At 30.9% G+C, this 13,677-nt stretch overlaps 1 protein-coding gene across 1 annotated transcript; it reads left to right on the top strand.

Annotated features, from left to right (window-relative positions):
• The first annotated feature begins 11,404 nt into the window (after positions 1–11,404).
• FP3 (farnesylated protein 3) lies at positions 11,405–13,106 on the top strand. Its single transcript, XM_048100237.2, has 5 exons — positions 11,405–11,557; positions 11,650–11,848; positions 11,950–12,161; positions 12,245–12,332; positions 12,460–13,106. Exons 1-5 carry the CDS (start codon positions 11,549–11,551, stop codon positions 12,867–12,869), a joined length of 918 nt encoding a protein of 305 aa, XP_047956194.2. The 5' UTR covers positions 11,405–11,548; the 3' UTR covers positions 12,870–13,106.
• The last annotated feature ends 571 nt before the right edge of the window (positions 13,107–13,677 follow it).

Here is a 13,677-nt window from a genome sequence, read left to right as displayed (position 1 = left end):
CATGATTTGTTTCTTATCTTGGTTAGTTAATAGTTTACTGGGTTTGCTAGCTTTTGCCACCCTAAAAGGTGGTGGGCCTACATGTATGAAGCACATTAAATCCTATGATAAACTTACCGTTATAGTGGTTTAAATGAACAGCTATGGCCCAACAAAGGCCCATTATTAATTCAACAATAATAAATAGAGTTAACGGTAAATATTTGCCTCTTTTAATGTAGTAAAAAAAATATGTCTATCTATGTAAAAATATATAAAAACCACTTAATTTCATGTAATGATACTGCTCCTTTCATCTCCTTTCATTCACGAAAAATAATCATATTTTTTTTATTGACGACGGTTCATTAAAATTAATCTGTCTATTTATGGTAAAATTTCTCTCTTAATAAGGTGGGTCCTAATTATAGTTGTAAGTACTCTAACAACTTTTCTTTTATCTTTCTCATTTTACCAATTTTACATTAAAATTTGTGTCAATCATTACCATATTTTTATGGCTATTTTTTATATACCGAAAGAGTATTTTTTTCTTAATGAAGCCCATTGATCATCGCCCCCAAAAACCTAAAATCCATACTGACCTCTCCTCTTCTATCTTCCCCAAATTTCTCACCCCAACCTCTTTCCAAATCCTCATGCTTATTCTCAAATTATCACGAGTCGTCGATTATTTTGCTACGCATTCGTCTCGTACTGCTATTGGCTCTAATGACTAATTTGTCACAACTGCAACCAAAAATGTTGTAAACAGTAACACGATAAATTGTGCTTCGTGCAAGCGTGTATAAACTAAAACTAACCAAATATTCACCCTTACAAGCTAAATTGATCAACGCACTAAAAGATGTACTAGTAAACATAGTAAAAATAAACACGACTCCATTATTTATAGATTATTACAATAATGGGTATAATTTGTCTTGCTTTCATTTTGCCTCCTATAACAAATAGGCAACATGACCGACATCTCACGTGATATTTACCCAACAACAAGAAATGGCGTAGGACCTAACTCTTTTTTACCACCAAATGTCCAAATCGATTTGTCATGATTTTGTACAAAATTAATATTTTACTATTATGATTTAACAATTCATGGGATTGGCAAAGCCACATATTGAGAATGCATGCAGCTTCTAATATAGACAATGCATATTGATTGATCATAAAGGTCAGTATCATAGGATCGGTCAAATTCAAAGTTGAACGATAGCTAAATCACTTATTTTTTAGGTTATATAAAATTGTTATTTCGTTAATAAAAAGATTGGAAACAGCCAAAATTGTGTTGAGTATGATGGTTAGGAAAGCCGCCAAAATTTTATCGATTGCAATATTCTAAAGGATCACAGTCTCTTCTAGAATTTAAGATTATATCAGTTCTCGTTTTATTTAAAGACAAATTTTTAATTACGTACTCCCTCCGTTTCATAATAGTTGAAATATTTTTTCCGGTACAAAAATTAATAAAAATATGTGTAATGTATAAAATAAAAATATAATAAAGCAAAAGTAAAGAGTCAAAAAATGTAATACAATTTTTTTATTAAAAAGGACATTACTCTACTACTATGGAACGCTCTAAATGGAAAAAATGACTCCACTACTATGAAATGAAACGGAGGGAGTATAACTTTGACTTCAGTCGATATAAAGTGTACATTTTTTTTGTTATGAATATTTTTGACGTGAACCACTCTTTCCGAACACGTAAAACTTGTTTCTTAATAATGTCTTGTTCAGATATCAAACTTTTCATTATGTATATGCTTATGGTCGATATAAATTTTTTAATCGTTTATTTTTTTTTTCCATGCAAATCATTAAGGGTACAAGATAAATATATTCACTATCTTGGCACGTTAAAGTCAATGGAATGTTGAAAGTACGAAAAGGTAGACCCAAAATTGAGAAGAAATAGGGAATCCATTCATTTGGAAGTAACCATATAGGTTTCCTTCAATTTGCAAATTTGACCGATCCGTAATGAGAAAATATTAGGTCAAATGATGAGATTTTATGTCACGTTAGAATTTACTAGAATATCTTGATGCAGGTATATTAAAAAGAATGGAAACTTAAAATTACCGAAATATACACCCTCTGCAATTTTCTCATTAAACAGAAGCAGTAATTTTTACTACACCAAAGGAGTAGGAGATATTGTGACATTTCTTATGATTCAACTAAAATTGTGTCACTACTGATAAGGGAGTATATCTTTTAATTGCAAGTGTAATTGGATATGTGAATAATATGTTGATAATGGCGGGAAAGAATGAGCCACACGTACATTCACCAATGTCCAAACAAGGCCTTACCATATCTCTTATCTTGTACTACTATATGAAGACAGATAGATGGCCTCATTGCACCGGACCATTTCACATCTCTACTTTTCTATATATCCAATATGAATTTCTTATTTTATCTCACATATTAAACTTTAATGACTTTGTGTGTCACATACTCTAATATCCCACATCGATTATACATCGGTAATTGGCGTGAAATTTATGGACTAAATATGATATTTCTATTAATAGACTAGTTTTTTGCATGAACTTTTATGTTTGCTCTATAGCATGGTGTTTTCATAGATAGTTCGAACAACTCATAGTGGTGGTTTGCCAAAGGAACTGGTCATGATAAAGAGAACATTTGGGAGCCAGCTCGGACCGGGTGACCCTGAATGGTGGCCATGGCAAACAAACCAGACATGGCCAATGCATACGTGACCAATAATCAAGGGAGATTGATTTTTATGGACTCTAATATCCCACGTCGATAATGTTAGACAGTTGATTTATAATTTATTGACCAAATTGACACGATCTCTTTATAAATTATTTTTGAAGAGTAAATTCTCTCTGAATAAGAGCTCTCCAACGTTAAAAAATCAACCATAAGCTCATTCCCAAAAAACTAAATAAACACTCCGAATGATGGGTCAGAATAAATAAATGGTTAGCATTGTCTTATGCAAAATACTATAATTATAATCTATACTATCACGTGATCGAACTATATATTTAGTAGATGAAGTATTTCATGTTCATATAATGATATAAATTTGTACTTTTATGAGTATATTATTTTTATCTACTATAAGCGAACTAAATGTGTTTTTTATGAGATGTAAAATTTGAAAAAAATATTAATTAGTAGTACTATTTTAGTCGAAAGATCATGAGATGTTTGCATATAATATTGCTGTGGAATAAATAATAGTACTATGTTTGCATATAATATTGTTGTGAAATGAAATATAATACTCCAATATTTGCTCTTTCATTAATAACCATAACTCGTGATAAACTCGAGTACTTATGAGTTGTAATTTTTCGAATAGAAAGTTACCTCGAGCTCTCTGCAAGGTCCCCACACCTCATTGGGTGATTCTGATGAAAAGATGAAAATTTATGGCCCAATCGATAATTATTCAATTGCAACTTGCATTTGACTATGAAAAGTTAATTTTTTTCGTCGTTTTTTGAGTGTAAATACCAATTCGATACAAAATCATAGCTAAAATCTAATTAAATTTAGGGATATTGGCATCTAATATCACAAAATTTTTAAAAAGTTGGGTTTTTCCCACGAACTTTAAAGTTGGCAAATAATATCACGAATTTTACCATGGGTTTGTTTTTTTCCCACGAATAAAATAATTCATGTTATTTTAATAGATTGAAGAACAATTTTGGAGGATGTGCTTTAAGAAAAATTATCTTCAAAGATTGAAAAACTTGAAACTTTCAAAATTGTTGTCGAGAAATTACGAGAAAAAATCGGTATCATAATATTATTTGTGAGAATTTTTTCATTCGTGGGAAAAAACAAACACGGGGTAAAGTTCGTGATATTATTTGCCAATTTTAAAATTCGTGCGAAAAACTCAACTTTTTGAAAGTTTCGTGATATTAAACGTCAATATCCCTTAAATTTATATACTAAGATTTACATTTCAAGTCTTCACTAAAATAATGTTCCAATCGAGTTACTTGGAAAGCTGTGGCAATAATCATTAGAATTTGACGTCGCAAACATTTTGTAGCAATCGAGCTACAATTATTACAAGATAGCCAAAAAGAAAATAAAATTGACAACTTATTAAAGAAAGCAGAAGAATTTGATAGGGAAATTCAAGACCACTAAATAGGCAGATGGGACAACTGGGGAAATAATCACATCTCTTGAATAAATAGTAATTTGTGTTGTAACTTGTAACCCTAATTTGGAAGCTGACATGCACATTTATTTTGATGTCATGTTGCATAAATATGAGCAATTCTCACTTCTCCTTGAGTCATACTTTGCTACATTCAATTTGTGTAAATAGTGAACACCTATATATAGACATCAGAATACAAGTAGCTTCCATAGAATTTGATATATTACAAGCATTTAAAATGACGTTTTATCAAAAAAAAATGTTACTTTCGATCTTTTTTTGCTCAAAGTGGGATGATAGATTGTAAATCGATCGAAGCTCCAATTGTACTCGATCATGGCCTAAAATAAAAGACGGAGCTCAAAATCGGTAGACTGCGAAAGATATCTACATCCAGTAGTGAAATTAATTTATTTGTCTCATGTACCATACCTGATAGCATATAATATCACTGGAGTTATGTGACAATTTATGCATCACCCTTAAGGCAATTACCTTGAATCAACATTAAGAATCGTAGATATCTAAAGGGAACATTTGACCATGGAATAATAATATTCTAAAGTAAAGCACTCAGATGCATATTGAGCTAGAATTCTATTATCATAAGATCTACGTTAGGATATTTCACCATTGTTGGAGGAAATACGGTTACTTAGAAAAGTAACAAGCAAAAAGTTGTGGCATTGTAAAGTGTAGAGATGGAATTTAGAGGGAACAAGTGAATCAGAAAAATATGGTGCAACACAATAGTACAAAACACGTTGAATTAGACTACCACTTCATCAAGAAAAAAGACGAAGTTGGAATGATCAAGTTTTCTTTTGTTCGCTTTGAAAATCAACTTGTCAATATTTTGATTAAAACAGTAGACTCTAATGAATTTCTGAGAGATACTTGGCTAGTTAAATATTGATAACATTAATGTTAGAATAATTTATTTGATGAGGAAAATGTTAGAAAATCAAACAACATAATTTAGGAATCACTTTCTTTGTTAGGATGTATATACAACTATTCTAGACTTAAATATCCTTCTTTTTGTATACGGTCATCCCCATAAATAAGGTTAATGAGCATTATAACTATACACAATTCGAATAAAAGTCAATGTTACAAAAAGAACGAAATCAAAATTGAGACACTAAACTAATAAGAACTGAAATTTCATGTCGCGCGTAAGCTACAATTAAACCTTTTATAAATTAACATTCATAACACCACTCAAAATATTATGGAGTAATTGGCACATGCGAAAAAAAAAAAGTATGCCTATCTTTCACTTTCAAACTCGTCTCATCTATTCAACATATATTTTAGGGAATATATTCTTGTAGAAGCCGGTAACACAATTTTGCCAAAATAAATAAATTATTTTCTTGGCATGAAGATGTGTCTTATCCACTTGCAAAGTGTAACACTATACATGTATATAAATATAAATTTCATTTGCATTTTATATATACCATGTTATAAGACATTCCAAGTATGAAATATAAATATGTAAAAATATAAAAAAAATATTTATTTAGACATAAATAAATATCTATGTGGATGCATGTGCAAGTTAATTGTATATCGGTGTGCGAGTGTGGGGATACATGCCACTTGGAATGGTGCACATTCATAGAATTTGGCTATCTAGCTAATTATATATATAGAGTAACAATTACAAATAATCAAAAATTCTATATGTCCTTAGGCCATGAATATTGCTTGTCCCCAACGTCATGAAATAAATTGGCCTTATCTGTTTTGAGGTTTGAGAGTGAAATTGTACGTGAAATTGGACCACTATATTAAAATTGTCTCAACTTATGTCTTACGTACGCCCATATACTACTCCTTTCGTTTTAAAATAGTTCAAGATTTTTTCGGTACAAAATTTAAAAAATTGATATATGAAGATTAAAGTGAAGAGAACAAAATAAGAGAAAGAAAAGTTTTTGCTAAAAACAAAAAGGACTCAACTATATAGAAACAACTCAAAAGAAATACAGCTCAATTATTTCGGAACAGATGGAGTATTTTTTAACTTTGATTCTAATTACTTGATGCAGATAAAAGAATGCAAGTCCATGAGCTAAAAGTCTATGGTGCAATTAGTATATACTACTAGTATTTTCTTTATTGTGAAGAAATAGTAGCTCGCAACTTACGGACTTATAATAATTCTTTTGGAAACAAATTAATTTTTATATATGTTCCAATAGAGATTTTTAGTTTCTATAATTGAAATTAAATGCGTACCGAAATTGTTTTTACATCGAATTGGCAATGCATGTGAATGCCGAAAATACTACAAAAAACTTACTCTTTTAAGCACACAAAAATTGAGATGCAATTACTAGCGTTTGGAATTTTTTAAAAATAACATAATTTAGGACTCAAAAGCAAGCGTCCCTTAGTTGAGGGCAAATAATCTTAATATTTATTTTTTAGAACGTTTCTATTTGTATTTCTTAATATTTATTTTTTAGAACGTTTCTATTTGTATTTCTTAATTTTAGTTGGGATATCAACAATAAGAACACTTTATAAAGTGAGCGTCCTTGATGATATTAAAAACTGCACTTATTCGATCTTTTTTGTTGTTGTGAATTAATGAGTTCACAATTTGATTAATTGTTGAAAACAAATTATGCATGAAGTAAGTTTTTTAGTTGTTGTGATTAAATGTACAACTCACAATATTGATTGTTATGAGTCGTAGATTTATATTCATATTTATGGAGTATTTTTGTGGGGAGTAATCAATTGCTAATTCATCATTTAATTGCTAACTATAACTAATTTTAGGCTATAGGATTTTAAAAAACGTGTGGTCTACAATTTGCCACGTGTAATTTTCATTTTTATTAATAAAATCAAAAAAGATAAAAAAAAACTTCAAATTAGGGTTTTGGATGAAAATGTCAATATAGTGTTTCGAAAATATCAACACAATGCTTTGAGAATATCAACACAATGCTTTAAGAATGTTAACCTATTGCTTATATTGACATTCTACATGTATTATATTGACATAGTTTATATAGTATGTTGACATTTATGCTTTATAAAAAAATTAAAAATTTTCAATTTTTTTTTTCAAATTTTAACGTCGGAACATATGCATGTAGTATATCGTTGGAATCCTTATGAAATTATCTTTAATTTGATATATGTTATATGAATTTAAAGTTTTGAAATTTCTTTTAAAAGTTAGTTATAACTAAACATGTAGTACATTGACATTAATACCCCTATTGATATCTTTTGGAATTAATCCTATGGCCTTATTGACGTTTTTCATTGATCCTATTGACATTTAGATATTGATGATCTAAGACCTTAATTTGAATATCTAATGGCTATTATTTAGTTGTAGTTAAGAATTAAGTTATGAGTTAGCAATATAACACTCCCCGTATTTCTGTTGTGTAATTATTAGTTAATGAGATGAATGCCTAGCCCATACAGATTTAAAAGGCCATAAATCAAATATCATAAAAGAAATGGAAGAAATTTTTAGTACGCAATCCTTAGATGATGAGATGAATCCATATCCCATACAAATATAAAAAAGCCACAAATTAAAAATTATAAAAGAAATACTCCTGTTGTGGATATGGGTAATTCCGGAACTGGGAAACCATTGTCATAATAATTGAGGTAAAATCAGTATCTATATACATATGGTCCTACTTAAATAAAAACATTATAATAAAATGAATAGTGAATTTTCATCCAAATAATAAAATTAATAAGTACCAGGAAGCATGATTCCATGGCCCATCAACTATTGCCTACTGCGTACTGTGGTAGGTTGTCGAGAGTCTGACGCCCAAAATATATCTAATAATTATTTTTGTCGATATAAAATCATCTTAACATAAATAATCACCTCAAGTTTTATCAAATACTTATAAAATGAAAATAGAAAAAAAAGAAGCGAAATATTTTAATAGAAAATGAGAATTATTTTATTAAATAGAAACTTATATATAAATTAATTATAGTCGATAAAAAACAATCTTAAAATTAAATAACACTACAAGTTTTATATCAAATTCATAAAATAAATATAGAAAAACGAGAAAATTATTTTCAATATCAAAAGAGATTTATTTCATTAAATAGAAACTTACATATAAATTAATTTTAATGGACAATCCAAATTAAATAAATATAAATATTTTTCATAGTCAGCGTTAATCATGCAAATGAGCAAATCAGTCCCATTGTTGTATAAAATTTTATCATACTTAGCTCCAATTACATAAATACGCTGAGTGCAATTTTAATATATTTATCATACTTTAAGTTTGCAATCATCTTTCTCATTTGCTGGTCTTTCAGTTTAGATCGAATAACCAAATTAATTGTGATAGTTGTAAATAACAATGACATCAAATTAATTGAATTAATTAGAATTGAAAAATATCGAATCTTACTTCTTCATCGAAGTGCAAATTAATTATAATCTTTATATCCGTTGGAATAAATATGATACACCGCATAAATTTAATGTTTTCATCTACCCATTTATTTAAAAAGAAATGCGCAAAACAAATGGGGATAGTAAATATATGGATTTGAAGGTTGCGTCACAAATTTATGGTGTTTATATATACGTATTTGGGAATTGAACAAAGCTTTAAACCAACGTGGGTTCGAGAAAGCTGTCAGAGTCTCATTCGATTTATTGCAGTTTGCCAATATATATAATTTTGTTTTTACGAATTATCTATTTATCTACTTGACGTGCTAGAGATAAACACTGAATTATTTGTATGTTCTAATATATTGGTTTATCAGCATCACGTGCTAGAGATAAACACTAAAAATATTTCGTCTATTCACATATAGCCAATTCATCGGCATCACGTGTTAGAGATAAACACTAATATCCGTTCATTCGAATATAATTAGTTAATCAGCATCACGTGCTAAAGATAAACACCTAAATATTCATCCGCTCAAGTATAGTTAATTTATCTGCATCACGTGCTAGAGATAAACTCTTAAATGTTCGTCCATTCTAATATAATTAGTTCATCAGCATCACGTGCTAGAGATAAACTCTTAAATGTTCGTCCATTCTAATATAATTAGTTCATCAGCATCACGTGCTAGAGATAAACACTAAATATTCGTCCATTCGAGTATAATAAGTTTATCCACATCACGTGCTAGAGATAAGCAATTAAATGTCTGTCAGCTCGAGTGTTTATCTCTATCTTTTGGATCTATGTACATTGAAAATCATCTTTCATTACATGTATTGTTCGTTGCAATGCCATATTTTCCAGCAACAGTGCATACAAATAGTAATTGTTTTGATAGGAGTTGTATATTTGAAATTTCGAGAATAATTTTTATACTATATTTTTAGTGATTGTTGTGGCTTTTACGCAATGATTCATTAATATGTCAAAAATTAAAAATAACTTGATATAGGTTAAGCCCCAGATTGAACCAAAGTGTCTCAGCCAATACCGAGCGGCATGCTTTGGGCAGACGTTAATCGTCATTATCATTGCTCTTATACAAAATATATCTACTTTAGTTGAATAGTAAATGAATATTAAATAATTGTATTAGAACATAGTAAGAAGTTATATTGTATTATTATTTTGTTTTTTTATTTAATCTATAAAATAACACTGCATATTTTCATATAAAAAATTGTTTTTTAAGTATAATAAATTGAGTGAATTTTTGCATACATTATATTTTTTTGAAAAATTAATACTCCATCCGTCCAACTAAGTTGAGTCGTATTCTTTTCTGGGACGTCACAACTAAGTTGAGTCGTTTCCTATTTTGCCATAAACCAAAACATCTAATTACTCTTACTTTATTTTATCACATACTTTATCTCTCTTTATATTTTCCATTTTATTCATCATCCCACTTACTTTTCTACGCATATTCTTAATCTCTATGCCCAAAAGCTTTAACTCAATTTAGTTGGGACGAAGAGAGTATCATTTGTTTTGACATACCACGTCACATCTCATAGTTGGAATAAAATTTCAATTAGTAAGTATAAATGTATAATAAATTAGAAAAGATTGAGATAGAATTAATAAGATGAAACAATTAGAATAGAATTAATATATTAAAAATCGAGATAAATTGATAAATTTTTAAAAATTAATTAATACTATAAACTCACTAAAGGCCTATAGGCCAAATATATTTGATCATTAACTCAAACATATACAATTAATACAAAATTTTTTTACGTATATATTAAGAACTAGATATATAATTAATATAATTTTAAAATTAGAATTATAAAATCACTAAAAAAGTTAAATAGGAGTATATTCGATCATAATTAACCCATAAAACAACAATTACTTCAAAATTTTTATTTTATGGATTTTGGTGTGATACATTAACCCATCACAACGGATAGGTAATAAATTGAGTAGTATTAATTCCTACGTCATTGACAGACCACTATTTCCTTTGAGATATGAGATATCATTGAGATTTACTTGCAGTAATAACACACCAATTTTTCCATGTCAGATCCCACTATTTTTGTTATCTTCATCATCAAATAAATTGTTGTAGCAGTAGAGATTTGAACCTCATTAATTCAGAATTTCCAACACCTCTTTTGCACTACACGAGTATAAAACTTTCTTATAAAATTCAATAATTTATTACCCATCAAAATCAGATTTTTCGATTTATTCACGACACATTGAAAACAGTAGGTCAAAATTCAGAAGCAATTTCCAAATTTCACTATAGAAGTAGATTACTAGATAAGATGGTGAAAAGGTATGTGCACCGGCCACCAAAAATGGCTAGTCAAAACAATTACACATACTAATTTATGATTGATTATTTGCATAATCTGACTCCTATGAATGTTGTTCGGTTGAATAAATATAACTCGACTTAATTTCGTAACAATGTCCAGTAAAACTAATAATAGTCTTACAAATTTATGATTTTTCCTCCTTGTATAATTAAAATTAAACTCAATGAGATAAATAAATTCGACAAGTTAATCTAGATTTATCCGACCGACTCCTATTAATGTTATTCGGTTGAATAAATATGACTCGACTTAATAACAATATCCAGTAAAATTAATAGTACTCCTATGAAGTTATGATTCTTCCCCTTTGTATAATTAAAATACATCTCCGGATAATATAGTATTCGGGATAAGAAAAGTGGACAAGTTAATCTCGAGCAATCGAACCTTCTCGAACCACACCACTCCACGTACTATATAAGAGCCACGTCAGTGATAGTGATGACGCACCCCTATTCAGCCCGCCTCTAGATCTGATAAACTCAAACAATTCTCCTGCTTCATTTCTGTGTGTAATTTACACGCACTCGAGGTGTATCTCTCCAATGGGCGAGGTCTCTCTCTCACTCTCTCTCTGTTATAATATATTTGTATATATCCAACAAATTTGTTGGTTATTTACTTGTTTTTTTTGAATTTGGTGCAGGAAAAGCCAGCTGAGGATAAGAAGCCGGAAGCTCCGAAGGCGGCGGCGGAGGAGAAGAAAGAGGAAGCTCCGAAGGCGGCGGAGGATGGGAAGAAAGAGGCGGAGGCGCCGCCGCCGCCTCAGGAAATCGTTTTGAAGGTGTTCATGCACTGTGAGGGCTGCGCGAGGAAAGTCCGCAGGTGTCTCAAAGGATTTGAAGGTATCAATTTAATTTGAATTTGATTTCACGTAGAACTGTTAGTTTTTCATTTTGAATTGGTTTAATTAATTATTTTTTTCTATTTTTTTTTTTAATTTCAGGAGTTGAGAATGTGATAACTGATTGCAGAGCGAGTAAGGTGGTGGTGAAAGGCGAGAGGGCAGATCCGATGAATGTTTTCAAGCGAGTGCAGCGGAAGAGCCACCGCCATGTCGAGCTCATTTCTCCGATTCCGAAGCCTCCGACGCCGCCGGAGGAGCCGGAGAAGCCGCCGGAGAAGGTGGAGGACAAAGCTGAGGAGAAAAAGGAGGAGGTAAGTTCAATTTCAAATCGATTTTTGAGTTTTTTTGTTGGTGAGATTCATTATTTGAGCTCTGGTTTCAATTTTGGTTGCAGCCTTCTGTGATTACTGTGGTGTTGGGGGTTTATATGCACTGCGATGCTTGTGCGCAGGAAATCAGAAAGCGCATTCTCAGAATGAAAGGTGCGCTCTCTCTCTCTCTCTCATCTTCACGCCATTGAAGCTCTGAAATTCCTTCAATTTCGATTAATTGAGAGAGAATCTAGGTCAATTGAAGAGCAATTCAACTCAAAATCAATTTAATTTGCAGGAATTGAAAGCGCAGAGGCGAATCTGGCGAACTCACAGGTCACCGTGAAAGGAATGATGGAGCCGAAAGCCCTCGCCGATTACGTCTACAAAAAAACCGGCAAGCACGCGGCCATCGTGAAGGTGGATCCAGAGAAGAAAGAGGAGGAGAAGCCGAAGGAAGAGAAGAAATCGGACGGAGAAAAATCCGACGCTAAGAAAGCGGAGGAGGACGGCAAGGAGAGCAAATCCGGCGAGGCTGGTACGGCGGCGGAGGAGGAGGATCTGAAGATGGAGCTGAGGAAGAACGAGATGTACTACAACTACTACCCGCAGCAGTTCTACCAGCAGCATAGATACGTGCACGAGCAGATGAATGCTCAAACGCAGATGTTCAGCGACGAGAATCCAAATGCATGTGTGGTCATGTAAATTTGGGGGAAGGTGAGGGGCAGAATGGGAAGAGTGTTTTGAGGGGTAAGACTGACCTTTCGCTGTGGGCAACATATGTCTTGGTGTGTGCTCCCTTGTCTTGGAAGGTGTATTCAGTAATGCATAGTATAAATCTACAGTAAGATTTGTAGAATTTTGCAAGAATTTTGTACCTTCTTTTTATTTATAATGTTTGTCGCATAATTGCTCTCAATAATACTAGTATTTTATTTTTAACTTATACTTGATCCTGTAGTTGTATATAGTGTTTGGCTTAAGTGCTTTTTTGGTCTGGTTGCAAATTTTTGAATATTAATAAACATAAAAAATGGCCTGAAAGTTTACTGTTTTTGGTGAAAGTGATCGGTTATTTTACAACTTTTAAGTGAAAAGATGGCATTTCTTTATATTTTTTAAGTTGGATTCATCATTTTTACAATTGAGCCATAAAGTTTTTGTCATAAACTATATCTAACCCTGAAATTTAGGAGGAATCGAAATTCGTTAGGTTCTATTAGTACCTCTTTTGATACTAGTATATATGTGTATATATTGTGTTCGTTTTTGGTAGTCTATTCAAAAATCTGTTGGTGGAATCCCAAATGATATGTTATTTTTCGAAATATGCATATAGAAATAATGAGTAAATGCAGGCTTTTCTTGGTATTAATTTCTGTTTCATATCTGTTTTTTCATCAATATGCATTGACATCATTAATGTTCATGTCTGTTTTTTTACATTTCTTTTAATAGATAAAATGGAGATCTTTATGTTTTTATTTTTTGTTTCATCAAATTCTCAGCATAA

The sequence above is a fragment of the Salvia hispanica genome, chromosome 2 (assembly GCF_029641045.1).
Source record: "Salvia hispanica isolate PSC_SH4W2 chromosome 2, Shi_PSC_v1, whole genome shotgun sequence".
NCBI lineage: Eukaryota > Viridiplantae > Streptophyta > Magnoliopsida > Lamiales > Lamiaceae > Salvia > Salvia hispanica.
The sequence above is the reverse complement of the archived record's forward strand: the minus strand, read 5'-3'. Positions and strand labels throughout refer to the sequence as shown.

Coding starts and splice junctions, on each gene's coding strand:
- FP3 (XM_048100237.2), top strand. Junction 11,849..11,949: donor GTGTCTCAAAGGATTTGAAG/GTATCAATTTAA, acceptor TTTTAATTTCAG/GAGTTGAGAATGTGATAACT. Junction 12,333..12,459: donor GCGCATTCTCAGAATGAAAG/GTGCGCTCTCTC, acceptor TTTAATTTGCAG/GAATTGAAAGCGCAGAGGCG.